Source organism: Fragaria vesca, linkage group LG3 (assembly GCF_000184155.1).
Source record: "Fragaria vesca subsp. vesca linkage group LG3, FraVesHawaii_1.0, whole genome shotgun sequence".
In the NCBI taxonomy this organism is placed as follows: domain Eukaryota; kingdom Viridiplantae; phylum Streptophyta; class Magnoliopsida; order Rosales; family Rosaceae; genus Fragaria; species Fragaria vesca.
This window is the reverse complement of record NC_020493.1, coordinates 6189477-6200649: the sequence shown is the minus strand read 5'-3', so window position 1 is coordinate 6200649 and position 11173 is coordinate 6189477. Positions and strand designations below refer to the sequence as shown.

The window sequence follows — 11173 nt, the reverse complement described above, 5'->3', positions numbered from 1 at the left end:
TGTCGTCTCTCTCTCTCTCTCTCTCTCTCTCTCTCTCTCTCTCTCTCTCTCTCTCTCTCGAGCTAAGGTGTGTTGCACCCTGTAAATGTAGGTCTTTTCTAGTGTGAATTGAACAGACTATCTTGATATTTCTAACCAGGAATCCCTGGATTTCATTTCTTCCTTTTAGTATGGCTATCTAGTTCATGATTCAACCCATGATATTCTTGAAGGCGAAGGTTAAGATTTGTGTATATGATGCTAGGATCTTACTGCTATGAGATGCTTTGTGTTAGTTGTGATTTTGGAGATTACTTTTGTTTCGGAAACTCTAAAGAGAGAATAGAGGAAAGAGACAGAGGAGTACGCGAAAAGAAAGAGGGAGAAGAGAGCTATTCAAGGCTACTCTACTTGATGGGGAAGGGCTTGCTTGTGGCGAGCGGCTGCCAGTGACTTGAGGGTCTGAAAGAAAGAACTCTTGCAAGGCTTTTTGCCGGGATTAGGTTTTTCTACTTCGGGTAGTGTAGCTAGGATTAGCGCTGGAAGTTTTAGCAATAGGCAGCTAGGTAAACGAAGATTAGATAGCAAATCTATATGAAACTGAAACTGTACAAGGTTCTGATTAGGTTGCAAACTCTTTTTATTTGGTCGCCTTCATGTATATGGTTTCTCTTTAATTGTTAAGTTTTCCCTTTTCATTGCCTATATTGTGCTATCGTAGGTCTATAATCTTTTACATGGATCATTTCCCACTTCCACGTGCTTAGAAAGTGTAGTGATATTTGGGATTATTGCTTCTACAAGATTATCCTCAAACCTTGTACTCATGACATGATAGGAGTTTTGCTCTCCATCCTCTTCTATTATGTCCATTTATCTGATTCCTGTCCATCATTCTTTTATTTTTCAAATGCTATCCCAACTCCTAATTACGTTCATATCCATATGCTTTTAAGCTTGAAGAAACTTAATCAGGTCAGTTGATCTAGGAAATCTAGCAGGAGCAAAAGGCTTGTAAACTTGTTGTTAATTACTGTGTAGTATTCTAATTGACTCCTCACTTTTATGGGTTTTCTATTCGGTTGTGTGTGTGTGTGTACAATTGTATTCTTTAACAATGCCAGTGCTCCTACTACGTTTTCCTTTTCTTTTCTAATTAATTAGTGAAAATGAAGCTATATTATTGTTATTCTCATTTAGTCTCTGTAGATGTATCTTTCATATGGTTACTCTAGTTTCTTATTCTGATTTACAGATGAAGATGATGAATAACTTGCATCTGGGTTTATTGTGGCATGTTCCAGTCCTGAGATACCTTTGGACATTCAAGTTGTAGGCACTTTTCTGCTTTCTATGTAATGTTGATATGTTTGCAAGTTGAAACTTTCCTGACCTTTTTGAGATGCATAAGCTTTGTTATAAATTTTGCAAAGATGAACACACTGCCCAGTGCATTATTAATAAATGGAATGATTCATTATTCTCGCGAGCTACAATGTATTTCTAAAAACAGGGCTGTCATTTTTGCAACGGGGTATAGATTGTGCTTCGTATGATATGCAAAGCTCAAGTAGCTATTAGTTTAGTTATATATCGATGTATCTATTAATAAGAAAATTTGATGATGGTGCTAAAGCTATAGTTCTTGAAGTATATAAAATCAGGATTAAGATGGTGTCAAGGAAGAGAGAAATTTTGGTATTAATATGTAGTTCATGCCCCTCAAAGGTTGATTAGTTGATATATGAAAATAACATAAAAGCATTGCTGAAAGGAAAAGTATTGTGAATTCAGTGTTGGTATTGGTGTGGTACAGCATATAGTATGCATACATGGGAATGGGATAAACGACGAAAACATCTGCAAATCACTGACTACAGGTTTTCTTTTTTTCTTTTGTGAGGTGGGTGTGTCAGGTATTAATTTGTGAAGTGGTTTAGTCAGGCCATTCTATGTGAAGGTGCTATTTCTTATAATACATCAGCAAAGTATACATCTTAAATATGGATAACCTTTTAGTTAGAGCTTTCAGAAGCAGTTTGACCAACTGTTTAGTTTGTTTAAAGCTGAATTGGTAAGGAAAAGATACCAGCTCCCCAAGCCTTCACTTTTGGGTTTTTTGTGTGCTATTGTTGATCTGCAGCTGCAACACTGAGTTTTGAATTATAGTACTAAATCTTTGTCTTTGATTGCTTAAATGGAGGTCTAGTTAAATTTAATTTATTTCGAGGGCCAATTGCCAGTAGTAGTATCGTTGAGGAGAAACATACAGAAACCAAAATTGCAGAAATACAATGGTGAAAACTGAAAACAAAACCATTGATCATAAATATAATAAACTCTTACAAACAATCATTGACACTTGCCTCAAGAGAACTTATATTCTGGCTGCTTACAATTGTGGCTTCAACAATACATGATAGTTGCTGGCCAAAACTAAACCTCAGTGTACTTATTCTGATATCAGACCTGTACGTAATCTGATATCAGACCTGTACGTAATCTGATATCAGACCTTATCTATGTTCGTCTTATCAAACTCCGCCATCCTATGATTGAAAACATGTAGTAGCTGATCACAAGCTTCCCGTGATGAAGGCCTCTCTGCCGGGCTGGTCTTTGTGCACTGCAGTGCTATCTCCAGCACTTGGAACGCTGCAGATTCTTCCCCGGATAAGAGTGGTCTCAGTGCAGGGTCTATCAATTCCTCACGAGCATGACCTTGCATTTCAATATGCGTCTCCACCCATCTCACCATGTCCATCTCCACTCCGAAAGACGTGTCTGTCGGCATTTTTCCGCTGACAATCTCCATTAACACAATTCCCATGCTGTAGACATCACTCTTTTCTGTGGCCTTGAGCGAATATGCATACTCTGAAATCAAATGAAATTTTGTTAGAAATCCACCCAAAATTCCTAATATGAAATAATTAGAAACAGTAATGCAAAGCAAAAAAGTTTAGTACCTGGTGCTATGTAACCATAGGATCCAGCAAACCATGTATTTGATTCTGTGTTAGACTCAAAGTTGTCATCGAGTGTCTTGGCAAGGCCAAAATCCCCAAGATGTGCCTCCATATTCGAGTCTAGCAAGACATTGCTGGATTTGATGTCCCTGTGAATGATCTTTGGCGCACAGTCATGGTGGAGATACTCCACTCCTTGAGCTAGCCCAACTGCAATCTTTAACCTTGCTTCCCAATCAAGGCTCTTCTTCTTGCTGTTAACTTGTTCTTGGTGTATCCAATCCCATACGCTTCCGTTTTCCATGTACTCATAGATCAGCAGATTGGAGCCTGCTCCTTTGTTGCTACAGTACCCCATTAGCTTCACTAAATGCCTGTGCCTTATCCTCCCAAGCGTCTTAATCTCCCTTGTGAAGCTTTTATTTGACATAAGGTCATCCTTGTACAAAATCTTCTTCACTGCCACAATTTCTCCAGTAGCCAATTCAGCTCTGTACACTACTCCTGATCCTCCTGATCCAATCACAAACTCTTTACTTAGATTGTTGGTGGCGTCCATGATATCTTTCCACTTGAAATCTGGCTTGACAGAACCATTTGAAAATAGCAGTCTCCGCTTAGTATGAGAAGAACTCGATGAGTACACATAGTTCACTTCACTGGATTTTCTAAAAGCTTCTCGCTTGTGTTTCAAGAAAGAAGCAGCTCCAAATATTAGCAGAGCAATTGCAGCTAATGTGCATAATGCAGAGATGACGACCACAGTCGCTTCATTTGGACCTGACTGGTTCTTGCTGCCATTGCAGCTACCAAGAGGGTTCCCACAAAGATGTAAATTCCCTACAAAGGCCTCGGCTGGCCAGTGTGAGAGTTGCTTGCTTAGTTTTCCTTCCAGATTGTTGTAAGTGAGATTAAGCTTTCCCAAGCTACTCATCGCACCAATAGTAGAGGGGACTTCTCCATTAAGTTGATTGTGAGATAGATCAAGTGCCTCAAGTTTTGAGAGTGTCCCAATAGAGGCCGGGATCTGACCACTCAGTTTATTGTAACTGAGGTCTAACATGCTCTGAAGATTTTGGAGTTGTCCGACCTCATAGGGTATGTCACCATCAAAGCTGTTCTGTGAGAGCTTAAGCTCATAGAGATTGCCTAGCTTCCCAATGGCTGGAGGGATTGGTCCCGAGAATTGGTTGTGGTTGAGGTTTAAGACATTAAGAGAATCCAAGTTACCAATCTCAGCAGGGAGGGTTCCATTGAGCAAATTGTCATTCAAAGAAAGCACTAGCAGTTTAGAACAATTGAACAACTCTTGGGGAAGTGTCCCTGTGAAGTGATTCGAGGAAAGCTTCAATTCTCCTAGCTGAGGCAAACTTCCAAGCCATACTGGGATAGTGCCAGACAGAAGGTTGTTGTTCAAATCAAAATGGGACAGTTTCTTGCAGGATGAAAACTCAGCTGGCACGGATCCGGTGAGTGAATTCCCTGACACATCTAGCAGCGATAGCTCACTGATTTTTCCCAATGTCACCGGGATTGGACCCGTAAACTGGTTGTTCCCCAATCTCAACCTCTCAAGGGAGGTTGAATTACCCAGATGGGGAGGAATCTCACCATCAAATGCATTGTCAGTGACATCAAAAGAAAGGAATGAATTCGAGCTACACAATGCAGCAATGCTTCCATTCAATTTGTTTTTTGACAGATTCACTCTAGTCAAATTCACCATATTAACCAATGTTTCAGGAAGATTACCTTCAAGTGAATTGTTGTACAGCATGAACTGCTCCATTGCTTGAAGAGACCCAAATGTAATAGGAATGCCACCAGACAAATGGTTATCCGCCAAGTCCAGGATAGTTAGTTGATGACAGTTTCCCAATGTGGCAGGAAGCTCACCCACTAGCTCATTCTGCCTGATATGAAGAAAGTTCAAATCCTTGAGCCTCCCAATAGTGATCGGAATCTCCCCACTGAACTTGTTTCCATAGAAATCAATCATCTGCAAACTCGAACAATTTCCAATCTCAATTGGTATTTCACCACTGAGCTGGTTATCGTAGAGATACAAAATCTCAAGCTGCCCAAGCATACCAATTTCTTTCGGCAGAGGACCCTGCAAATTGTTGTGATACAAAACAAGACTCAGAAGATTGCTGAGGTTGCCTATATAAGGAGAAATTGAACCAACCAAGCTGTTGTTGTGGAGCAAGAGGTCAGTTAACTCCACCAAGCTATAAAGCTCAAGTGGAATTGATCCATTCATTGAATTGTTGGACAAGTCAAGTTGCTTCAGGGATTGACACTGGCTCAGCCCAGCAGGGATTTCGCCGAAAATTTGAGCATCAGATATCATCAAGTGCTCCAAACTTGTTGCATTGGAGCATATAGTCTTTGGTACAACACCAGAGAGATTGTTGTTGGACAAAACCAAGTAAACCAGCTGACTCATGTTACCTAGTTCCTCTGGGATTCCTCCTGTGAGCTTGTTAACAGACAAATCAAGATTCTGAAGATTGCCCAATTGAGCCAAGGACTTTGGTATTGCACCCTCCAGTTGGTTCCCCATCAAATTCAGGTACTCGAGTTGACTCATCCCACCGAGTTGACTCGGTATCTCGCCGGAGAGGCTGTTGTTGACCAAATTGAGTAGCTGCAGATTGGTGAGCTGGCCCAATTCCCGGGGAATCGAGCTGTTGAGTTTATTTTGAGCAGCTGTGAACACAGTGAGGCTAGTGCAGTTTCCCAACTCGGCCGGGATTGGACCCTCGAGTTGGTTCAGCTGGAGGATTAAATTCTCCAGCTGATCGAGCCGGCCGAGTTGGGGCGGTATTGGACCGCTGAGACCACATGACGCGAGCCCAAGAGTGACCAAATTCACAAGGTTACCAAATGAGGCCGGAATGGACCCGGTTAGCTCATTGTCACCGATTCTCATGACTCGGAGACTCGTCAGCGAGCCGAGTTCACTCGGGATGGGGCCACCGAGTTGGTTGGAGAAGAGGAGCAAAGATTCCAAGGAAGAGAGGTTTGAGAGGGCTGGTGGAATGGGACCCTTGAGGCCGTTAGAAGAGAGGTCGAGGTGGAGCAGGTACTTCAAACTACCGAGTTGGGGAGATATCGACCCTCCGAGTGACGAGTCGGAGAGGTTGAGTCCGGTCACTTGGAGCGAGTCACCGACCGAGTCAGACCCGCATGTCACTCCTCTCCAAGTACAGAAATTCGGGTTGCTTTCAGACCATCCATGCAAGGCTGTTTCGGATGTTGGGTCTTCCAAAAACGACTTCTTCACCTTCAAAAGAACTTTTAGAGTCGTGTTGCTGTCGAGCTCTGCCTCAACAAGAATAGAAGAAATGACAAGGAGAATGAGAAGAAGCGGTAGAGATGACATCTTTGTTGTTGTTGTTGTTGTTGAAGCCATTGCTCTGTTTCATTCAGAACAGAGTGAAAAACAGAGCAACTGTGGCATTCATATACAAGAACGGCTCAAACTCATCAAAGGGCTAAGGTTGGTGACGGAATTGAAGGCAGTAATAAATACTTGGGGTGGTGGAAATGGTGGTTGAATGTTGGTCTTGGGTTTGAGAATAGGGTAACTATGAGAAGCTATATATGGTTCTTGAAGTGTACAAAATTGAAAGGTGGTAATTGCATGCATTGGAAACTTGGGGAGGTTCTGATGAGACCTAGCTAAGAATTGGTGATTTCAAGAGATAAGACTAGAATTGGAAACAACCATATCAATAAGGCCACAAGTTTTGTCAGCTCTACAAACAACAGTGTAGTCTTAAATATAGAGATAGAGATGAAGGTCAAACTGGGTCAGAGAGGAAATTGGTTTTTTAGAATCAAGGAATGGGAATGAGAATAGGTACAAGAAATGTCAGAGAATAAGAAAGGGAGAAGGTATTGTAGTGAAGATAGAGAAAGATATAAACAGAGAGGGAGTGAGCTGGGTTTTGTGGTAGATTGAAGGTGAAGTTGAAGAAGATATGGGGCTGCTTACATGGAGAAGATACAGTAGTTGGGTGACCGACAAGGGACGAATGTCGTGGGTTTCTGAATTTGGGTGTGTTTGGTTCAAAAATGAAGAAGACGAACCCTACTGTGAAAGTGCGCGGTTGGATTTCCATTTTTAATGTATGAACACTTCAAACAACAATTGGAATGAATACGAAGTCAAATAGAGTAGACTAGTCCCCAAAACCCTTGTCATTCCCCACGTAACCCAACTAATTATACTTATGAACTGCATTATATCTGCTTTTCAATCACAGATTAAGAATAAATATCCCGATCAAATTTCTTCTACCGATTCCTTTTGTTCTTTTTTTTGCCAATTATGCAGTATTGTATTGTATTGTATGATGAGTATTTTAGAGTGAACTAAGTTAGTTTTATAAATCAAAGTTAGTTATCTTATTTGAGTTACATAATTTGAATCGTTAAATGTTTAGATCGCCATTTCAAAAGTACTATCTTTGTAATTACATTAAAAATGATTGCTATTGAGTTGAATTTATGACATACGAAATGTTTGTGTATAATCGTGGGATATATACTAAATATGTCTACACTATTAAAGATCTAACTCTTGATTCTGAAAGACGAAACACAATTCTAACAAAAATGAAGCTCAGAGGACATTATTAAAACAAATGCGCCAGGTAGGAAAACTAATGTGATTCCTCAAGTTAAACTAATCGAATATCTGCTTGTAACAGATCATTGCTTGAGGCATAATGTATCGATCATACCCTTTGAAAAAGTGAATAGTACTTTATAGTTTATGTCATGGTCTATTGGGTTTGAGCTACCGAATCCTCATGTCCTGTTGTGGAGATTCGTAGTTGTTTTGATAAGCTTGGTTTGCATGATAACCCTATGTGTTACTCCAAGTGATTACGAGTATGTTATGTCTTTGCCCCACTACTCAATTATGCAAAGCTTTGTTATATCTTAATCAACACATTATATATCTTATACACTTCTTCAATTCGTGCATGCAAACAAATTAACTCCAACCTGCTTCATCAAATTATATGGACAAGCTGTTAATCATTTTCATAATTCGTGTAGATATAATCTATATGGGGTCCTTGTAACTTAATCTGTTCCTTTCTCTTGCACCTAAATCGATTAATCAAACATCTTATCATTATCTTTATAATCAACTACGTCTCCTCTGGCTATTCAACTTCGAGGGTTTCATCATCAGCAGACTAGTGTGTTTTTCATAGTAGGCCATGTCCATCAACATTATATATAACTCGAATCGAGTTTAGGAACACCAAAATAGCTACGCATGCAGGTAATATAAGTATATAGAAGTTCATATGAGCAAGCAAATTACAATGGCTTTTGTTGTTTTTATTTGGTAAACAACCACTCAATTCTATTCTTCTTTCCCACCCCATAGAAAGTTGGTGAGCAGTGAAAACCCTAGCAAAAATAATGAAGCAAGCAGTACCGCAGTGTTGTGATATAACTCTTACCTGTTTCCACCCTAACGTCCAAGTAATAATTCATCCAAACAATTAACTATTAAGCCCCCATATCCTACACCACTGCAGAGAGATCGAGTTCCGCCTATGCATCACTGCATGTCGATCTATAACACCATGTGAACCTCTGACGTCGATCGGAAAAACCATGTGAACCTTTTGCCTCATCCAAGCCTTGGGAAGATCTGCTACCTAGCTGATCATAGTATCATAGTGTATACTTTTACCCACATCATATATCGATTAGGGTTTACACAAAACCTCTTCTAGCTAGTATCATATTGATTCGACGTGGGAAGTTTCAGAGTTCAAGTACTTTATATCGATCGAGTACATATAGATCATTTAGAGGAAGTAGATTTTATAAAATTTATATAAATTTATAAATAAGTATGATCTCACTTTAGATATGAGCCAGATCGGTTAGCTAGTTCAATATATTATTTTTGTGATGAATGGATACGTATGTACGTGATCATAACGATTGTTTGATACTATGAACTCAATCTAAATGGTCCTTAACGTATATGTGATCTCTGAGAAAAGTCTATATATACTATATAGCTATGAACTATTATCGAGCTTGGATGCATGCCATTAAACAAACAAACTAGCTAACAAAGAAGTCGATCCCGGTCGTTTTCTTCCTAGCTAGCTTCTTGATTTGTCAACCAAAATGTTCAACAAGTTCATGACCATCCGTGACAGTGTGCTGAGGTAATACTTCCAAAATCTACACTCACGGATAGATTATTACTTGAAGATATAGATCAGATGAGGAGTATTATCTTTTCATCAATTAATTACTACAAACTAATTAACTAGCATCAGATTCCCCCATATGAAATGGTTTAGTAAGTCATGCTCTGTGATATATATATACGTTAGAATCACGACCATGGTGGTGAAAGATAGGAGGAAGGAATGAGTAGTTAGACAAATACAAAACTGATGACATGTTTTGTAGAAGTTGGATGCATATATGTGCTTTGTCCAAGAGGAATAGGACAGAGATGGATCATACTTAAAAGTTACTTAAACTCTTCAAAGCCATCAGACCCTATTCACAATATATCCAATTCATATATAATTATGGAATAAAATTCACGAATAGTCTCTAAATTTTTCTGCAACGTCCAAATAATGTACATGAACTTATAAATTCAACTATCTAATTATGATTCTTGTTCGTTTTCCAAATATATACTTGGAATTTCATGTTTGACATGCAGACCTTTTGGTATTATGTCACATCATGGCAGACCAAATTGTATATGTGACATTGAAATCTGTGTGTCAATTTGAAGACGAGGCTAAATATATATTAGCTGCAGAACAGATATACGAGAGGTACGTGTGAACTTGCTAAGAGATCGACCAACATTTCTCACTGCCAAAATATTATTACAATTATTCCTTTACACAATTATTTGAAAGAATTGAAATTATATATATACAGACCTTTGGTTCTTGTCGACATCCTAAGATATATTATCTTCGATATCTTCGTATCACATGGCTTTGTTGTAATTCATAATTGTATAAGTTGTAAAACTGTAAAAAGTGTGGAGATTTACATGATGATCGATCGGGGAGTAGGTTAATTGAAACAGAAGCATATATTAGGCCAATTTGACAGGTCTGGAAAGCTTCAGAGTCTCGAGTCTGATCGATTATGGAGCTGATGGACCAAAAGCGCGCATATATGATCATCATCTGTGGCATTTTGGGAAAGAGCTAACTAGAGCACCTTCACCAACTTCAATTTTTTGGTCGTCATCTTATTTTCCTTTCTATATAGGCAGACCTTCGTCATCCTTGAGAACTTTTCTCGGTCAGAACTTCCGAAAGCAAAAGAGCCTAGGGTGGGTGGTTTTGGTGGTTGGAATTTTCAGAGTACTGCCAGAAATGCAATTTAGGCTGATCAAGTTTAGAATTTTGGATCAGCCAAACCCAAATCTCTTTTTTCTTTGATACTCTCTTTGATCCAAGTGACTGGATATTGGCGGCCCAACTAAGTTTGACAGCATCAGCATGACTAATTCAGTTTTTTAGGCTTGGTAATTCATATCAACTATTTCCTAGAGAGTGATTGTTGAGCACTTTTGCCCCAACACTTCTTATGTATAAAAAGGGAGTTCCCACGTTATAATCATTAATGAAACAACAAAATATAAGAAGTTCATGCCATAATCATTAATAAAACAACAAAATACAAGGAGGAAAACATTACACCTAAATTGCATAGTGTATGAACATCCTAAAATAATATTAATTAGAAGTCTCTACATAATTACTTAGGCATTCTAAAAAAACACCATTTAATAAAGAGTGCATTAATAACTATTTCACTTCCTTTACAATTTGAACGACACCGGAAATATAATGCTCACACATAACAATATATAATTAAAGTGGAAAATAATCTCATCTCATCTTCGATATATATATATATATATAGGCATTCTCAGGTGCGGACGTCTACACCGTAAAACGGTGTGGATTTCCGTCCGTTCGCCACCGTATGGCCCCGCGTGAGGGCGCGCCTCCACCCCAGCGAACTCCAGCAGCTTCCCCGACCACTTTTCATCCTCGTCAAGTCCGCCGAATTCCAGTTTTCGGGCGAGATCGACTTTATTTGAAGTTTTGGGTGATCTCGCTGGAAAACTGGAAAAGAACGGACTCGTCGGGGATGGAAAGTGGTCGGGGAAGCTGCTGGAGTTT

General features: G+C 39.3%; 2 protein-coding genes across 2 annotated transcripts in view; one reads left to right on the top strand and one right to left on the bottom strand.

The window, feature by feature from the left end:
• Positions 1–1456, top strand: part of LOC101300513 — a 2532-nt gene extending 1076 nt beyond the window's left edge. Inside the window, exon 3 of the mRNA XM_004293838.1 lies at positions 1235–1456. Coding sequence (XP_004293886.1) covers positions 1235–1251 — 17 coding nt within the window. The 3' untranslated portion in view covers positions 1252–1456. The remainder of the gene's footprint in view (positions 1–1234) is intronic.
• An 822-nt stretch (positions 1457–2278) lies between these two features.
• Positions 2279–6366, bottom strand: LOC101291414 (LRR receptor-like serine/threonine-protein kinase GSO1-like). The gene is made up of 2 exons (XM_004295482.1): positions 2949–6366; positions 2279–2856 (listed from the first exon to the last, which is right to left on the bottom strand). The coding sequence occupies exons 1-2, from the start codon at positions 6364–6366 to the stop codon at positions 2489–2491; spliced, it is 3786 nt and encodes a 1261-aa protein (XP_004295530.1). The 3' UTR covers positions 2279–2488.
• Positions 6367–11173: the final 4807 nt, after the last annotated feature.

Excerpts from the sequence above, each read along its gene's own strand:
- LOC101291414 (XM_004295482.1), bottom strand. The coding sequence starts at position 6,366 with ATGGCTTCAACAACAACAACAACAACAAAGATGTCATCTCTACCGCTT. Across the intron at positions 2,857-2,948 it reads CTATGGTTACATAGCACCAG|AGTATGCATATTCGCTCAAG; the intron begins GTACTAAACTTT and ends ATTTGATTTCAG.